Source organism: Dioscorea cayenensis, chromosome 11, assembly GCF_009730915.1.
Source record: "Dioscorea cayenensis subsp. rotundata cultivar TDr96_F1 chromosome 11, TDr96_F1_v2_PseudoChromosome.rev07_lg8_w22 25.fasta, whole genome shotgun sequence".
Lineage (NCBI taxonomy): Eukaryota > Viridiplantae > Streptophyta > Magnoliopsida > Dioscoreales > Dioscoreaceae > Dioscorea > Dioscorea cayenensis.
The window spans coordinates 10,170,592-10,189,750 of record NC_052481.1 but is presented as its reverse complement, the minus strand read 5'-3'; the positions used below and the strand labels follow the sequence as shown (position 1 = coordinate 10,189,750).

Below are 19,159 nucleotides of genomic sequence, written 5' to 3'. Positions count from 1 at the left end.
TTTTAGTAGGGTGGTGGAGTCAGTTATTGACGACTAGAGAGCCAGCCATCCGTGAGCTCACACTGAAGGTTTTGTCGTCATTTGAGTTCGATAGATCGTATGAGAGATTCGATAGCTTGGACACCATCCAGTTTAGAGCATTTGGACATCACCACTACATGAGCATCACGCAGTTCTCAGTCTTGCTTGCGCTATACGAGGAGGCATTCACGGACACTTAGGAGTATTCTCAGCTACCGACTTATTATCCTGGAGCTTTGACCTCTAGAGAGCCTACCAAGTGTTGTGTGGTCAGGGTCAGTACAAGCCGGGGGTGTCCAAGGCCACGTGCCTTTCCTGACCTACCTACTGATATTTACACGCCATTATAAGTAGGTCAGTGAATGGCCGTGGTGACTGCATAGGTGTTCTGAGCCGGCAGGAGCTTTTATATCTGTATTCGATGGTGCAGCGCATACCGATTCATCTAGGGCACATCCTTGCAGAGCATATTCATCATCAAGGGCATTAGGCTAGATTGGCAGCAATCTTCTCGGGCCCCTACATTACGAGATTAGTCATGGTTATGGGCATCTTGGACGCGATTCGCGGGGCTGAGAGGACAAGTACTCCTGCTCCCCTGAGTCTGAAGAAGATGAGATTGATGGGTATGATCCGCCGAGTACAGACGGGGGTATATGATTTGGTTCTACCCACTCTAGAGATAGCTGAGGATGAGGGTGATGATGCAGAGGCTTCTCAGCCTGCCCCCGAGCCTCAGCCGATGCCGATGGAGACTGACGCACCTCCGGCGATAGAGGACCCATCCCCGGTACGTATGTTCTCACCATCTCAATCCCATGATCGTTTTGAGAGGCTCGAGAGTGCCATGGGGGTAGTACGGGCAGAGATCGCTGAGGCACGAGCGTAGATAGTAGAGTTGCGTGCGACGCAGGCCGCACTATTCATCGAGTTCGTGGCGCGTTTTGACATTTTACAGCAGATCCTTCAGAGAGATGTTGCTGCACCTTTTGTACTGCGACCGCGCAGCTCCCAAACGCCCCGTGCATCACCATCATAGGACCCACCAGTACCTTCTGATCCAACACCAGCAGAAGAGGAGCTAGAGCGTGGCGCCGACACTTGACTTGCTTTTATTTCTACTTGCATTTTATTTTGGACATGTTATCCTTAGAAAGGACTTTCCTTCTGAGCTTATTTTCATTTTGTTGTCTCGAGTTGTATTTCTTGCTCTATCTTATATATACTCGAGTTTTTTTTTCTTTTATTGAGCTCTACTAAACCCCCTCGTGTATGCGTGCAGATGGTCTTGTCATCATGGGAACTGAGAACTTGTCATAGACACGGCCAAGGTGCTTCGGCACTTGGCCGTGTGTGCCTCACAACCTGTTGTTATATCACCCCCAAGGATTTAGCTCCATCAAATGTAATACTAGGAGTCAGGGGAGTATTGTTTTGATTACTTCTGCCACATTTATTCTTGATTGATATTCATTATAAGTGAGCTTGCATGTGTACATTGAGGTCATTGTACAACTTAAGTGTGTGTGTGTGGGAGGTGGGGGAGTTTCATGGTGCACATATCTTTTACACTATTTGATTCATATATATGCTCACATATCTAATGGTGGTTCACCTTAGTTGCAATGACGGTATTCTTGAGTTTAGGAGAATTTTTAACATTGAATGTTCTCATGCTCTAGTTATTGCTTGAATTTTTAGGAATTTTTGCCCGAATAACATTTTGTGCACTTCTCACTCTTTAAACTCTTTTAGAAACTCAAGTCTAAGGTTAAAGGGACCAGTTTTAGTTTTGTTTCTTGTGTTGCTTTACTAAAAAAAATGGAAATGGAAAAGAAAGAAAGAACAAAGTGTTTTTATCGTTTAATTGTGCTTGTTGGGTGGAAAGAGCTACCACCCATGATGTATGAAGCTACTCTCATAAGTCAGATACTAGCAATGCCCTATTGAGAGAAAGAGCTATCTCATGGGATGTGTGAAAACTACCACCCCGGCAGAAAGAGCTACCACCTCGAAAGTGTGAAAGTCACCTTAGCGACCGCTTTGGAAAGGGTTACCTTAGAGGATGTGTGAAGCTACTACCTTTTTTGAAATGTTTGGTACTCTTTGTAGATAAATAAGTCCCTTATAGCTAGAACTTTGAGGAGTATAGTTTAGGTTGACTTGAGTGAGTTCACACATTTACACGATTTCGGGTTTGTTGTCCTTTTTAATTCAAGTTTTTCGCTAGAGCATTGATTCTTTCATATTTAGTGTTGAAATTTCCTATACTATTAGAATGCTTTCTTTGTATGCTTTGGTGAACTTAAGGCCAAGCACTTCCAATAGTCCTTTCATCTATGCATACAATGTTTTAACTTTTGCTTGAGGATAAGCAAAAGCTTAAGTGTGGAGGAGTTTGATAAGTGCTTGTGCGATAAGAATGCGAAGCGTTCTTTCCTTATGATGAGCATTACTTTTGTCAGGTTTTAGCACTAATACGTGTGTATTTATGTACTTTTATGCAGGTTGGGTTGTGAGGCCGATTATTTGTGAAAGAAGCCATTGCAGATCGTTTTACGCATTATTTGGAGGAGATCTTGAGAAAGCTCAAACGAGGAGACATGAGTCAGGTTTAGAATGCTATAATGTGTGTCAACCTCCTTGTATTCGAGCTAAGGCAATAATTTGGAGGGGTACGAAGACAGTTACATCCTAGTATTTTGGCTTGTGCATATTTAGCAAGATCTCCACCAACGTGGTCGTTTATTGAAGAACCAAGACGATCTATGACATGAACGTGTGCCCGTTTACATTACATCGATGAAAGCATGGATTCGAGAGTATTTCGGGCCATTACTGTAGCAGGATACTATAGCAATCCCTATAAAAAATTACTGTAGCAGGTACTGTTCACAGCCGGCCGAAGAAGGAGCAAAACAGAGGAGCCACACGGGCATGTGGAAATTCCACACGCCCGTGTGTTAATTCCACAGGCCCGTGTGGAATATCCATAAGGGCATGTGGAATCCCAATTCCAACCCTATTTAATGTCGATTTCAACATTCTTTTCTCCATCTTTTCCCCATCTTGAGAGAGGGTTGCGGCTAGGGTTTTGAAAGGTATTGGCTAGGGATTTGGAGAGGTTCTACGGCTCCGACATCATCATTCTTTGGAAGAAGGTTGGTAAGGGAGCCTCCGTCGGATTGATTCGGCGAGGCGTATCTTATACCGGACAAGGGATCTTGCGATGAGTAGACGATTCTCTACAAGACCATCACCACGACTATCGAGGGGGTTTTCCTATGGATTACTTTCTTTTACATTTGATTTCATTATCGTTTGTATTGTGCTCCATGGAGAGCTAAACCCCTAGTTGGTACTTGGGTATTTTTGAACGCTAGGATGTATTAGTTTCATTGAATCTTTTTATTATGCTTTCAATTAATTGATGTTATTGTGAGTTCCAATCTTGAATGTTTGATTGTTTGAATACTCCCTTAGATTGACACTAGGGTTGAGAGTTCATGTGGTAACCCTTGTGAGTGAGTGACACGCCACGAGAGTTAGACAAAGCTTGATTGGAGAGGGTTGAGAGGGTGAGTCGAGAGGTACAGGAGCGTCCCCTTTCCCATCCGGTGTGATAGATTCTACCTCCTTTCCTCAAGTTCTTTGCTTCCATAATAGAGCGAATGATCTAAAGGATGACCCTCCGCTGGGGCTTAGTTGCGAGTGCAACGGACTGAAGCGTTGAGGTGATTTTAGCATCAAGGACTTAATTGTGGTTAGGGACCTTTCTTCTGGACCAAGGGTTAGGTATACAATTAGGAGGAGATTTATCACTTGGAATCCCTATAGCTTAATGCAATCCTTCTTACGAGTGCGAGGTTGAGAGGTTGTTCAACCTCTCCTCCAGGACATGTAAAGGATTAGGCTTGGTTAACCCTAGATTCGGGGCCATGCATTAAAGGATGTCCCTGACTCACCATTGCATTAGTTAGGAAGAATAATAGAGAGTTCTTGCACTTGAAACGATTTTTCTAGGCGGATCAATACCCGGGTACCCCATCTTTATTGATTGCCTTACCTTCTCCTTTACTTTTGCTCTCTTTCGGGTTGTTTTACTTTTGAGAATTGAATCTTGTCACACATATCACTATTCATCTTTCATATAGTTAAGAAGCAAATTAAGTGTTTCATCAAATGGAACAACAGATGCACCAATTAAAAGAGAAGCGAGAGCAAGAACGTGCACAACGTGAGCAGGAATGTGCACAAGAATGTGCTCGATATAATGGTCTTCTTGGGTTCTTACAAACCCGTTTTCCCAGAGCTACTATCCCTATAGTTGACATAGCTGGCTCAAGTTCTAAGTCACAGGTATTTCGAAAGTGACAATATTACTGTGGTTGCATCAATTTGTTATAATTTTAAAATCATTGTCGAATCTTTTCTAATAATTTTTTTTTAATTGCAAAATCAGTCTTCTGGAGATCAATAGTGACATTCATCATGCCATGGAGGGTTTTTATTTATCTTTGTTTTTGTTTTTATTATTTGGAGTAAGACAAGAATCATAAAACTAACTATGTAATAATATCGAACACGTTTATGACTTCTAATTTGTTTTAAATTATTAAACATCAACAATTTTGTTTGTGTACATAGATAACTATGTGACTGTTGTTATCTTGAATGTTAATTATAGGTGTTTGTACTACCTTTTGTTTTTGTGAAAAATGCGCATTAATAATATTACAAAATGGCAGAATTTTTATAAGAAATAAATTTACCGGATTTTATAATGAAAACGCCGGCAAAACGCATCCTTTTATGGCGTTTTTATTCAAAAAATCTGTTATTTAGTGGCGATTTTCACAAAAAACGGCGTTATAAAGTATTAACATTGTTTAAAAGTTCAAAAAATTACTAGAGTTTTGCTAAGAACGGCAGTGATTTAGTGGCGTTTCATCTTATAAACGCCACTACGTTAGCGGCATTTAAATTACAAAACGCCACTAAAATAGTGGCTTTTTCTAATATAAACGCCTCTAATTTTCTTTGGTTTTTTTTAAATTACAATCGACCACTGCACGTCGTTTCTACAAATAATCACCGCGATAATAGCGGGGTTTATTTTGATAAGCACTACTAGTTTGATGCCTGATATATCTAATTCTCTACTAATTGTAGCCGGCGTTTAAGTGTAAAATGCCGCTAGTTTTCCGGCGTTTTACAAATAAAACGGCACTAAAATACCGATGTTCTCTTTAGCGGCACTAATCGTGGTGTTTTCTAAAAACGACGATCATAAATTTTGCGGCGTTTATAAATGCCGCTAAAAGCCAATAAAATTGTCGTAAAAACCCCACTATGGTGTAGTGTTATAATTACTAGCTCATGCTTGTCGCTTGCCTTGACCCGCCCTAGTCAACTTCCACTAGCCCTAGTGGGCTGCAGATTCCTCTACCTACCCAGGTGGAATTCTGGCCCAGCCGGGTGGGCTGCCTTTGTGCCCTTCCACCTCATACTTTAATTTGAATTCTTTCAGAAGTTGGCACACGTCCTCATGTGTATGAGCTCTACTTGTGTCTTGATCCTTATGTTGCATATAAACTCCCAAATTGTGCCTTCATAACCTATCTTTGTTAGTTTTCTTCTCTCAAAGCCTTCACAATCCTATTTGCATAAAGGAACACCAAATATAATTTATGAGATATAAAACATGATAAAAATGATGCTCAATTCATGTAAAACACATTAAAAAATATGTTCACTTGAACACTTATGAAAGATCTTCACCGATCTCATCTTGGGAGAGGGAGAGCTTGAAGGCAACGAGGAAAGCTACCCCATTGTGACGTCCACGGAAACTTTCAATGCAATCCAGCTCACCATCTTGTCTCCACTGTTTGAGGGAGTCTTTTTATGCATATTTTAGTTGTTTCCATGACTTTGATCTTGTTATTTGCTTGTATAGACGACTAAAACCCAATGTTACCAGATACCAGTAAACCTTAAGATGAACTTTGGTATTTTGGATATTGTGATATACATTTAATGCAATGTGTGTGATTTGTGGTTCTTGCTATGTGTTCTTGAATGTATTAGATTGCATGAGAACTCTGTGCTTAAATTTCTACTTTGTACTAGGAGCTCTGGAAGCGCCCTAAAATTAGACTTACATAGCTTGAAAGAGATCCATGTAGGAATACACCAAAGGATTTGGGTATTTTGTTTTTGACCCTAATTAGAGTTTCTCAACATGTAGTGTAATCATAAGAGGATTTGGTTAGAAGATATTCCGATTAATAATTGTATGGGATTAGGGGTTAACCACTAAAGGATTCGGGGTTAAGGTACGTTAGGAATCTCTTGCCTAAACCTTCATTGCTTTATAACCCTAGCATCCTTCTAGCTTTAGTAGTCCCGAGGAGATCCCCATCCATGACCATCTTCTTCCTCATGATTTTCACCCAACTATATTATCACTTGGGCACTCTCCATTAGTTCTTTTAAGTAGTTTTAGCAGTTTAGATTACTTGAACTCAAATTTACTGATTAGACAATAGGTGAAGAGGAAGTAAGAGTAGATGCTTAGGCCCGAGGAATATAACTCTTGTGTCACACACAGGGTATTATCTGATAACCCCCATGCACTTGCTGGAGGTCAATCAGACTATCCAAATATGGTAACTTCATAATCTTAAAGCTGACTTTTCAAGTGTGAGCATCACCTAGACATTAATCATCAACGAACTAAGCTTCACTGAATTTCTAAATCTATTGAAAGCATCAAAGATAAAGTTTGAATGAGTCTATTTGGCAGCATTAATTTGATAGAATGGGTACTTCCTTGACCAAGTTAACTTCTTGCCAGCTTGAGACAGATGGTTAGTCAAGGCCTTAAATAAATTCCTCAAAATGTAATATTCCCCATCAAGGTGGCCGCCAAATCTATTAACTAATTAGAGCTAGAGACAGGTGGGCATGGGGCATGGGAATGAATCATCCTTCAGCGGTTATAAAAGAGCAAAGAAGAGATGCGTGGCGTAGCGTCATCAGATAGTGAGGTCCAATACATGCCTTTAGGAAGTGGATGGTTGAATAGTGGAGACGTGGACCAAGAAGATATGAAAGATAAGGAGCATTCAATGGCAGTGATGATGACGGGAAAGAATCAGAGGCTAAGAAGGGAGAATATACGGTTGAAGGAGTACGCTAGGCCCGAGGAGCTCAAGCAATATAAGAAGACATTGTTGAGAAATAGGAAAGTAGGAAAAGAAGCCACTGAGTTAGGCATCTTCTCCTGTGAAACTTTGTTGTATTTTGAGGGTTGAGATCTTGATTGATCTTGAATCCTGTGAGAACTCGTTAGATGTTGTTTAATGGTTTAATATTCACTGAATGTGTGAATGAATTCTTGAAAATCTGTCTGTGAACTGTAATCTAAATTGTAACTCTCACTGAGTGATTTGGTGAGCATTACATCTGATCTTGCCAAATTATAGGAAAGTAAAAGAGTATAGGAAAGTAACACCAAAACAAGAACTTCATTAACTCTATATATTTCAGATCATTTATATTGTATGCTACTGCACTCTCTCTTGGAGTACTCTGCTCTCAGATCCTACAACTCTCACTCCGGAAAATGTGCATGCGTGCTGCTCTCCCTCTCTCTTTCTACAAATATACATATACATGTGTCCTGCATATATGATTTGTAATTGTTTTGAGTGATGATGACTATCTCAGGCGCAGTCGATGCAAAGCCAAGAAAGCAACAAGGCGGTAACCGATGAGCATAAGAGCCATGACGCAAACGTCTGCCCAAATGTGTGCAAGACCTACAGCCTTGATAGCAGGGAACTCCATCACCGGGCACATGATACCAGGGGAACACTCATAGAATTCGTCAGCTCTATAGTGTATGCCTAAAAGAAGCTTAAAACAGTAAAAACTGTAGCTGAAATACTTAAACCAGGCAATAAAAGAAGGGATTTGCTGAACATAGTAGCCACCGGCGGCAAGGAAGACGAGGGTGATAACAGAGGCCATTGTGGTTCCTTGTTTGATGTCCATAAGGGCAGCGCCGACGGCAAGGCCGAGGCTCTGGGCAACAAGAACTGAGTAGAGGATTACAAGGAGGGAAAGAATAAAGGTTGCTGGATCAGACTTTAGCCCACCCATCCAATAGATGATTAAGACGAATGCCGTAGGGAGAGCTAGCTCCATTGGGAGGTCTCCGACTGTGCGAGCTAGGAAGTAAGATGAAAGGCGGTACATGCCTGATGATTGTTCTTTGATGAGCATTGCCCGTTCCTGTGGGAATGTGTATACTGCGTTGTATAGAGGATAGAAACCCCAGAATACAGAAAAGAAAAAGAGGAGGGATGTCTGCGTGCATGATCGATGGTGTTGTTATGAGTTCTTAGAATTAAGAGCATTGGAATGAAAATTGAAGAATGAAATGACTGATTAGTTAATTACCCTGTCTTGGATATGGGATGGTGGGGTTTGCCACCACAGTAAGCCTCCGACGGTTGCCACACTTAAAACTTGAAATATTCTTAGCTTGTTGAAGGCTTCGTATCTCCTTTCTTTGAGTCCCCTGCTTAATAGCACCCTGAACTGTTCCCACCAACTGGTGCTCCATTGCTCCCTCTTCACTGCATATACATTCATGTTCAAATTTAGTGCGTTTATTGTTACGTGTTCTAACATAGAGCTGTGAACCCTACCCAAATCTACCAAGAACAAATATAATTTATTGGTTATTAATTTAAGAGTGATGATTTGAGGAAGTTTATGTTATTTTTTATGATTAACCTTATATTGAGCTTATTTGGGGCAATGATCTATTTTTTATGTACTCTTATTCTTCAATCTGAATTTCTTGGTTGGGTTACTCAGAGTTTGGTTGCTATTAGTTGAAAGATTTGTAGTTATTCTCCTATCTTTATTTTTTGGTTGAGCTGTATTTTTCATGTCGGATGGGCTGATAGTTTGGCTGCTGTTAGTTGGAAAAGACCGGCAGTAAACATGTTGCCGCCCATCCCTATCAATAAATAGTATAAACTAGATAGATCATCTTTTGAAAAGAGAAAGAGAGTTATTAAGGAAGATGATAAAGTGGCTCACCATTGTTGGGAATTTCTCTAAGGTAATTGAATGTGTTAGGATCTACAGAACAGAGCTCACTTTTCAATCTAGAGGCGATGTTGCGATCATAAGCCAAGATAAGCTCCTCCTTCACCATCTTCTGCTCGTTCTGCTCCTTTTCCACGTTGCTATTATTTGGGCTGATTCCTGTGAGAAAAGTTTTTGACAACTAGTTTCTAATGATCGCTGCCACTATCATAAGTGGATACATCACCATCACATCAACATACAATCATATCATAAATATATAAATAAATAGTAATAATAATAATTACCGTTGGCAAGATCGAGCAAGACGTCAGCAGGGTTAGCTACAATAGGAGAAGAATAACCAATGGAGGACAGGTAGTCAAGAGCACTTGAGGCTGGGCCGTAGTACATAGGGCATCCTTCCGAGATTAGGACAACCTTATGAAACATATGGTACAGCCTGCTAGATGGCTGATGGATGGTTGTCACCACCGTCAGGCCACCCTCGACCGCTAGCCTCCGCAAAGTGCTCATAATTCTCTGCGCCGTGGTCGAGTCCAGGCCGGAAGTAGGCTCATCAACAAGCAACAAACTCGGGTTCAGTAACATCTCCTGCCCAATACTCACCCTCTTCTTCTCCCCACCAGACACCCCTCTAAACAACGGTCCTCCAATCATAGTGTTAGCCACTCCACCCAACCCAAGCTCAGCCATAACACGTTGAGCTTGTTGCACCTTCTCGTCTTTCGTCAGCGAACTCGGCAGCCGGAGGAGGGCCGTGTACATGAGTGTTTCGCTGACAGTGAGGTGAGGATAGAGCACGTCGTCCTGTAACACAAAACCAGTTCGTCTTCGCATGCTGCTCGAGAAAGGCTGACCGTTGTAAGTGATTTTTCCTGAGAGCTTGCCGCGTAAACGCCCACCGAGTGCAGTGAGTAAGGTTGTCTTGCCGCTGCCGGATGGGCCTAGCATGGCTAGTATTTCGCCCGGGCAAACCATGCCAGATATCCCGTTGAGTATTGTTTTCTCTGATTGGACACTGTTGCAACATGTCCATCCTTTTTGCTTGGAGTTAACCTTTACTTTGTACACCACCTCTTCAAACTGTTCAATGTTATAGAATTCTAAGGTGAATTTGCTTGAAATTAATGAGTTCATGCATGTATTGCTAATTACCTTGAGAGTGACTGGAAAAACGCAGGATGGATATGCTACAACTGGTTCGGTTGGATGATCTTGGGTTGGAGGCATGATTCAGTTTTGTAGGGCTATTGATACTTCTCATGCTGCTTCTGCGCCTCTTGTGGTGTTATTTATAAGGGTGGGAGGGAGATGGGAGTCAGTTAGCAAGCAGTTGCCTTTTTCACATAGGTAGTTGGACTCAGCTTTTACCGTCAACAGGCGAGCATGTTTTCCTGAATTTGTCACTTTGACTTTAGTTACCAGACGTATGTTTAGGGGAATATATTTCATTATCACCTATCAATGATCATGATGATGGTTTGTAATGTTTCGAAGGTTGATTGGTCTGGATGTTGTTTGACTAGACTTCTTAATGCCATGCTTGATTTGTATAGAAATTTATTGGAATTAAGTATAAAGGACAAGGCACCAAGGAAACACAATATCAGACAAAGTTTACCAACAGTGGTTTTGGACAAATGGTTATGAAAATTATACTTGACGCTATTGTGATCACATCCCCAATTTGGCTCGCCGGATCCGGTACATCAACAAATGGCCACAAACCCATAGTGCATAGCACAGTAGGTATGTAAGGCCTCAGAATCTATTTCAAGACAGAAGTTACAATCTAACACAACTGTAAAATTCCAAAAGTCAAAATCCTAAATATACAAAATCTAAACAAACACAAAATCAAAGTTTACAATACAGACAACAATTAGAGCTCAAACAACAACATGGGTAGGTTCGCTAGTTGCTCACTCCCGGTAAGCTATTATACTCGTGATCTGAAAAAGTTCAATAACCAAATCATGAGCTTGACAGCCCAGCAAGTAGCCCACTAAAAACATTGGGATCATGCAAGGTTTAATAGATTCAAAATCATGAATGAATAATAAAACATAGGTAATGTTTACAAAACATAGTTCAGGAAATTAGATTGAGTCAACGGAAAACAAATTATAAGATATGAAAAAATATACGTCTCCCAGTTTACTATGGACAAAACAAAATATCAGAAGTCATTTGTTTAAACTCGGTGACCCGAGTCAAATTTTCAAAGCTCATTTGTTCACCCTCAGTGACCCGAGCCAGATTATCAAAAACTTGGTTATTTCAAAATAACTTAATTTGTTATCAGAAAGCCAAATGAAATATTAAAATTTCAGACAAGTCAGAATTTGTAGAATAACTCATCGAGCAAATATACTAAGATTTGCATGATCCCTTTTCTTTTATAGCAAAAATAATTTAGATATATTCGAAACAATTAACAAACTTAATATATCAAAGATTAACAAATATAATCAAGATTTCAAATATTAACAAATATAATAGAGATAAGAGAATTGATATTTCATGGTAAGAAAAATAATTCAAAATTTTAATATAAATATATATATATATATATATGTATATATATACATATTTATTTATATGATATGAGAAAATTATCCAAAATCCAACAATGGTATCAAAATTATAAAATAAAAACTTTAAAAATAATTTAAATAAATAAATGAACAAATTCATAATATCACTAATCAACAGTTGTATATATACATTTATATGTGATGTTACTTAGCTGATTAATGTGAGATCCTCCAATTTGTTTATACCAAATCAAGGTTTTTACCATGTCCTATATTTGGGAAGAAATCCTAAGATTTACTGAAAATAGGAATTTAAAAAATAACCAAAGATATGCAAGAAGAATTTCATGACACCCTTGAAGCTACAAAAGTCAAGTGGCTAAAAAAACAATTCCATTATACCCCTAAAAATAGAAAATGGCATAACTTTGTGAAATCCTATCCAAATTAGGAATTTCTACTTTCTAAAAAAAGTAGACATCTACATCTATAACATATTCAAATTTCACATTGATTTGAGATCTACATAATTTAAACCATGAATTTGTGTAAACTTATTTTTGCAAATTAAAAAAGTCAGACATACCCTTTCTAACAAGAATATCGCACAGTGTAAATCTTTAAATAAAATCAAACTTTAGGAGCAAATAACTAACTCAAAATGGAACAACTTTATAAATGAGAGTGCATCTTGATTCCAAATCTAAGACAATGAAATTATCGAACCAATCTTCATGCTTTTTGCAGAAATGTCATTTGAGCGCGCACAAGTATAGTAATATGGCTATAACTCAAACATTATAAATGTATAAATTCTGAAATTTTCCAGATCCGTAGATAATATTGAGTTCTACAACTTTCCTATATAATTCTATATCTAATTCAAACTCTTCAAGGTCCGCACGAAAGTCTTATCAACGGCACCTGAATTTAAAGGTTGTAAATTACATCATACACATGCAAAAAATCTGAAATTTTCTAGTAAGCTAGTTAAGATTAAGATCTATAAATTTTGAATTTTTATCTCCTCCAAATTTGGCTCCCAAATTAAAGAGGGATCTCTGATATGCTAAAGAGAAATTTTTTAATCTTATCCTCAAATAAATCATATCCTTTACGTAAGAAGCATGGATGGTTTAGGCATTTCCTCCTAATTCAAACTGTTATCAACTTTAAGATGATCATAACGGAATCCAAGACCAAAATTTTTCTATAAGATTAACCTAAACTATGAGAACAAGAGAGTTAAATCAAGTTTCTCACCAAACATAAAATCAATGTTCTCACCAAACCCTAACAATAACTAGTATCACTTCACAAACAATCATAAGAAAGAGAATAAAAAGAATAAATCAGAACCTTACCTCAATCACTCACAATCAAGCAAGCACCCACGGAAGTGAGTTCCTCGTCTTCGTCACCAGAACCACGTTGTGACCAGGGAGAGATGCTATGTCTCACTTTCCTTAAAAGGCAATACTAAATCAAAAACAGAAGTAGGCGAAGAGTGTGAGATCATGGAAGGATACTTGGCTAGGTTTTCGAATAAAAGATAACTAAAAACATAAAATATAAAAAAAATATTTAAACATAACTGCCCAACAACGTTAAAATCTAAGATATTGGTGGGGCCCACAAACCCGGCTAAATTTGAAATTAAAACCAATGGATAGGATCATCAGGGAGTTGGGTCCATAAATGTTTCCACATTTGATTGGTCAAGGATGTTGTGACAAGACATATTACAAGAGAGCTCATTTACATAAAAAGTGAGAATAAAAAAATAAATACATAAGAACATGAAAAGAAAACATAAGAGAACTCAAAATTTATGAATAATATTTCAGATCAAAAGTTAAAATTCATTATTATTATTATTATTATTATTATTATTATTATTATTATTATTATTATTATTATTATTGAAAAGAATAATATATGAGCAGTAATAAGTAAAGGAATAAAACATAAATTTAGGTGAAAACCCAAATATAAGGAAAAACGATAGGTGGAGAAAAGGACAACGATTCTACTACATTGAAAATTAAGTATATCTGATCATAATAAAAGTCAATCTAACAAATATGTTATAAATAGGCCCTAAGTCAATCATAAGTCAGATTGATCTAGATTAAATTTGAATTGTATCAGTCTAGATTCAATATACTATTCCTTAGGTGCAATCTAATAACCTAAAGTCTCTAAACAAGTTCATAAAGGATAGCCACATTCCCTCAACTGCTACTATAGATCCTCCAAAAAAATTCTCATAATTCAAAAAATAACATAAGTCGCACTGTGAGTTTTTTAAGTTAGATCAAACAATATTTTGGTCACAAACTCTGACTGTTTCCACCCTGATACAAATTCTTCAAGAAATAATTTCAATATTATCCAAAAAAAATTCAAGCAACAAACTTAGAACTAACAGTAAAAACAATGCTTGAACTTGTCTATCAAAAGTGATTTGGTCATTTCTATTAACTGGAATTATCAAGGCTGCTAATTTTGCTCATAATAATATCACCACAAGAATTAATATCACTTAAAAAATGAAATCTCATATCAATATCCTTGCCTCTCTTATAAAATATATGATCTTTTGTGAGAAAAATAACACTCTAACTATCACAAAAGACTAAGGTCATTTATAAGGCTTAACCAAGGTCACCAAAAAATCTCTTTAGCCAAATTACTTACTTACATGCCTTTGTACTAGCCATACATACATATATATATATATATATATATATATATATATATATATATATATATATATATATATATATTACTTCAATAGTAGACCATGCAATTGTAGCTGTAAAGTAGCTTCCAAATGATAGAACAATCTCCAAAGCAAAAATATATCTAGTAAGAAATCTTCTTTTTATAAAAGTCACCAATAAAATCTGAATTGATATAACTGATGACTTCATTTATAGTTCTCCCAAATTGCAAATAACTATTAATAGAATCACATGTGAATTTGAATTGCTCTGTAATGTTTTTTTTTACTTGTATTTGCCATGTATCTAGTAACTACATTAACTACATATGACAAATTTAGATGAAACAAACCATAGCATAAATGAGAGATCTTCGTGCACTAGAATATGGAACTCGAGATATATAATAAGCTCACCAATGGAGTATTAATAAGTTTAGCACTATAAATATTAAATCTGGGAAGAACTTGTAAGTGTATCCTTCTAAATTAGGTATAATTAACCTACCTTTCTATCTTTCAAAATCTCTATTCCAAGTATATATTTTCCTAGCTTCTCCTATGTTTTTTTTTATTTCAAATTCATTGTTGAGTTGAGCTTTGATCTTATTTATGTCTTCTTTATTCTTAGATGTTGTCAACATATCAGAAATATATAATAGAAGAAATAGAAAAGACCCATTACCTCTCTTTTTAAAATAGGAATCATAAATAAACTAAACGTCTTATACCACCACACCATTATCTAAATAATTACATTATCTTATAAAGTGGATGTTTCTTTAGCAAGCAAACATGATCCTCCTTTCCTAAGACTATAAAGCCCTATGGTTGATGAGTGTGTTAAATGTTGTTATTACATCTAACTACTTAAGCTCAAAATCACCATAGCCACAATACTAAATTAAACCAAATTATGCTATTCTAAACAATAAGAGAAAACACATTTGTATAGTCTACACCTAGAGCTCGATTATATGCTTTTGCAACTACTCTTACCTTATACATTATTTCTTTAACAACTAGTGTTCCTTCTTTTCTTTGATACACTTATTTGTAGTGAACATTTTTTTCCTCTAAGGTAGATTCACTAAATTTCATGTGTCATGCTTATGAAGTATTCCATCTCCTACTGTATAGAAATTATCCATCTGTTAGTGCTATCACTACTAACTACCTCTGAAGAAGAAGAAGGTTCTTCCGTGGAATCAATATCTTCGGCCACATTTTAAAGCATATAATGTGGGGGATCAACCCACCTCAATGAAACCTAGAAGAGAACTCGTCACAAGCCAGTATTGTTTCGCTTAGTCGGACATTTCGCACTCCCTTGGAGTCGAACCTGTGACCTAAGCTTTTTGTCTCACTTATGTGAGCGCCTCTCACCAATTGATCAATTGGTGAGAGGTGCTCACTTTTGAGTGAGAGAAAAGGCTTAGGTCACGGGTTTGGCTCCGAGAGAGTGGGAAATGCCCAACTAAGTGAAACAATACCTAGATTATGATGAGTTCTAATCTGGGTATCACTAAGGTGAGTGGGTCTCTCACATATAAGCAGCCACATCATATTCAACATACCTATGGCGAGGTCTAACATCTCTTTCATGTCTATCTTTAACAATTAAATACTATTGTGTCATTGGTTGTGGCAATGGTAGTGAGAGGAAACAAATTGAGTTGTAGACTCAAATATAGATCCAAAGCCAAACTCAAGCTCCACTTGAGTGTTTAATTTCTGCTAAATTTTGTTGGAAGAACCTTTAGGAGACAAGTCAGAGAACATAGTAGTTTCATCAAAGATGGCATCTCTACTTATTATGATTTTCCAGGTTTCTTGACACCATAATTTATATCTTTTTGCACCAATTTTATAGTCAAGAAACATGTAATTTATAGATCTAGGTTCTAGGGTTTTATTATCAATATGAATATGTGTAAGACATTCAAATATTTTCAAATAATAGTGATATCTAGGAGTACGAGACCATGCCTTTTTCAGATATTTCTTATTAATAGTGGTCGAAGAAGAGAAACTAATAAGAAAACATGCTACTAAAGCAACTTTAGCCCCAAACCTTTAGGCAAACCATCACTAAAATTCACATAAGGTACTTTCCATTATTCTTCTATTCATTAGTTTAGTTGCACTATTTTGTCACAGTGCATAGTGAACTATTAAGGTGCTTATTCTTTTGGTTCAGAATGAATACCCAAAGTTTTCTAGAGAAGTCATCAATAATTGTCAAAATATGATAAGCACCTTCTTAGAAGGCACTCTAGCTAATTCCTAGAGATCTGAATATATTTAATAAAGTGTTGCCTTTATTTATATTGGATGCCTTTAGTAATATAATTCTCCTTTGCTTATCAAATATGCAATGCTTATAAACCTTCACCTTACTAATACTTTCGCCATAAGAAGTTCTCTTCTACTCAATTCATTCATTCACCCATATGTCTGACACACATACGCCAAAGTCTAGAAACTTCACAATCTAATAAGGAAGAGGTAGTGATAGCGGCTTCACATGTAACTATACCATGAAACATATAAATTGCTAGCTTTCTTCTACCTTATCATAAAAATAAAACACCTCTAGAAACCTTTAAAACTCCACCTTCACCAATGTACTTGTACCCCCTCAAATCAAGATTGCTCAAAGAAAGAGATAAGATTCCTATTAAGTCTTGTATCATGCTACCTAAGTGTCTTGATAACTCTATCATACATATTAATTCTAACCATTGAAAATAGTCTTACAAGATAAGTAATTACCCATCAGGACAACACCCTTAAACAATATTTCATATATAAAGAATGATGAGTGCATTTAATATAGATATTTTATATACCTTATCACACGTTTCTCTTGTCCTTTTTGCATTTTTTACTATAAATCGATGCTACTTGGGGTATATTTGTTAAATGATGCAGATAATCAGGTCTTGGATTGAAAAAAATGAATAGAGATGAATTCTGGCATGAAATGCAGTTAAAATGCGCTTTTCAGGATAAGTACGATCAGAAAGCACGAGCGTGCTCATGCCTGTGCACTTCATTGGAATCTAAACAAAACTGAAGAGCACAGTTTCACTGCCCCAAGAACCATCATGCTTTGGAAGCACGGTCGATGAGCACGGGCATGCTTACATCCATGCATTTTACTGGGATTTTCACAGAGACAAAAGCAGGGTTCCAGAGCTCCTATCACCAGCATGCTCCTCAAGTATAGGAAACAAGAACGGGCATGCTTACGCCCATGCACTTTTTAGGATGGGCTACAATCACTCTGAGAACAAGTTCCAAGGCACCCAGATGAAAGCACAATCAAGAGCACGGCCAAGAGCAACGTCGTGCTTACATCAAAATCACCTTTTTAAGCCCTAAAATTAGATTCTTAAAGGTTTTCTTTCTTTCTGAGGAGGGAAGGGCTTGGGTAGATCTAGGCACCATTCAAAGCTAGATCTTAGTGGATATATCATCATGGAAATAGAGGAGTGCTAGTAACATCGTCATAGATTGCACACTGATAAGGATTGTGAAGCAAGAAATGAGTTTTTTAGATAGTATTTCTAATAAGTATCTAAATGTAGGTGTTTTCATATATATATATATATCGTACTCACTTTTGATGTATTTTGTGAGGTTTGATTACCATTTTGCACTTAATCGTCTATTATTTGCTTTATAGGGCATAAGGAAGCCATGGAGAACAAGAAGATATCATTTAGGCGAAAAGAGAAGAAAATAGGAATTTCATACCACCCCATACTGACCCCCATACTGACCCCCATACTACCCAGTATGGGGGCCGTATGTACTGTAGTAGAGGAATGATTTGGAGTTATCTATCCAGATTTCCATACTACCCAGTATACAGGGCCGTAGGGAGGCCGTATGCACCCCTATGAAACGCGAATCTAGGATTTTTGAGTGCTATATGACCTCCATACGACCCCTATACGGCCCATATGCCATGGGGTGTATAAATACTGACTTTTAGGATAGAACAAGGGACTTTTTCTGGGCATATTTTGAGAGACCACTTGAGAGGCTTTGGGCGACTATGGGAAAGAGAAGAAGGGCAAGGAAGCTAGAAGATCATTCAAGGCCAAGGTCCAAGACTCTCAAGGCAAGAAGGTAACATCAATCAAGGGGAGATCTACCACGATTTGAAGGAAGGAGACCCGCAGCTAGAGGAAGCGTCATTTGACACTCCTTTGGCGGGGAAGCATCATTCGGCACATTCTTTACCTCCTCCTCCACCATTTCATCTGAGTGTCATTTATGCTTTTGTTTCATGTTTTGCTTATTTGTATTGCTTGTTGTGGGATGATGACACACTAGACCCCCATGACCACCGGGTGTTGGTGAACCTTGGGGGGTTTATCATGTATTTTGGATGATTACTTGTTAATTCTATGCTTGGGTAATTTTGAGATTAAATCCATTGTTTTCCTGCTAAGTGTTACACTAAGGAGAAATCCGTAGCTCTTTTATGAGTGATGCATGTAGATGTGACTTGCTCGTATGTATTAGATCATGAATGGATTAGAAGGGGATACTTGTATCATCACGCCGACAAATCGGTTGTTTGGTAGCCCTTCATGTAGGTTTAATCCGAAGAAGAGTAGGTTTACTCCTAAGTGAGATTTTCTCGTACTTAATGCAATTGTAGGAATGTGGATTTGGAAGAAATTCCTATCTATGTTCGTATGGGATTAGGGTTCAATCGCCAAGGAAT

The 19,159-nt window shown here is 37.6% G+C and overlaps 1 protein-coding gene across 3 annotated transcripts; it reads right to left on the bottom strand.

Annotated features, from left to right (window-relative positions):
- Nucleotides 1-7,438: 7,438 nt before the first annotated feature.
- On the bottom strand, nt 7,439-10,434 carry LOC120272326 (ABC transporter G family member 14-like). 3 transcript variants are annotated; one of them, XM_039279137.1, is made up of 5 exons: nt 10,309-10,434; nt 9,438-10,236; nt 9,142-9,309; nt 8,491-8,669; nt 7,439-8,397 (listed from the first exon to the last, which is right to left on the bottom strand). In XM_039279137.1, exons 1-5 carry the CDS (start codon nt 10,381-10,383, stop codon nt 7,747-7,749), a joined length of 1,872 nt encoding a protein of 623 aa, XP_039135071.1. In that variant the 5' UTR covers nt 10,384-10,434; the 3' UTR covers nt 7,439-7,746. The 3 variants fall into 3 exon arrangements, with proteins under 3 accessions (XP_039135071.1, XP_039135073.1, XP_039135072.1); XM_039279139.1 differs by having other exon boundaries at nt 7,439-8,322; XM_039279138.1 differs by having other exon boundaries at nt 9,202-9,309.
- Nucleotides 10,435-19,159: the final 8,725 nt, after the last annotated feature.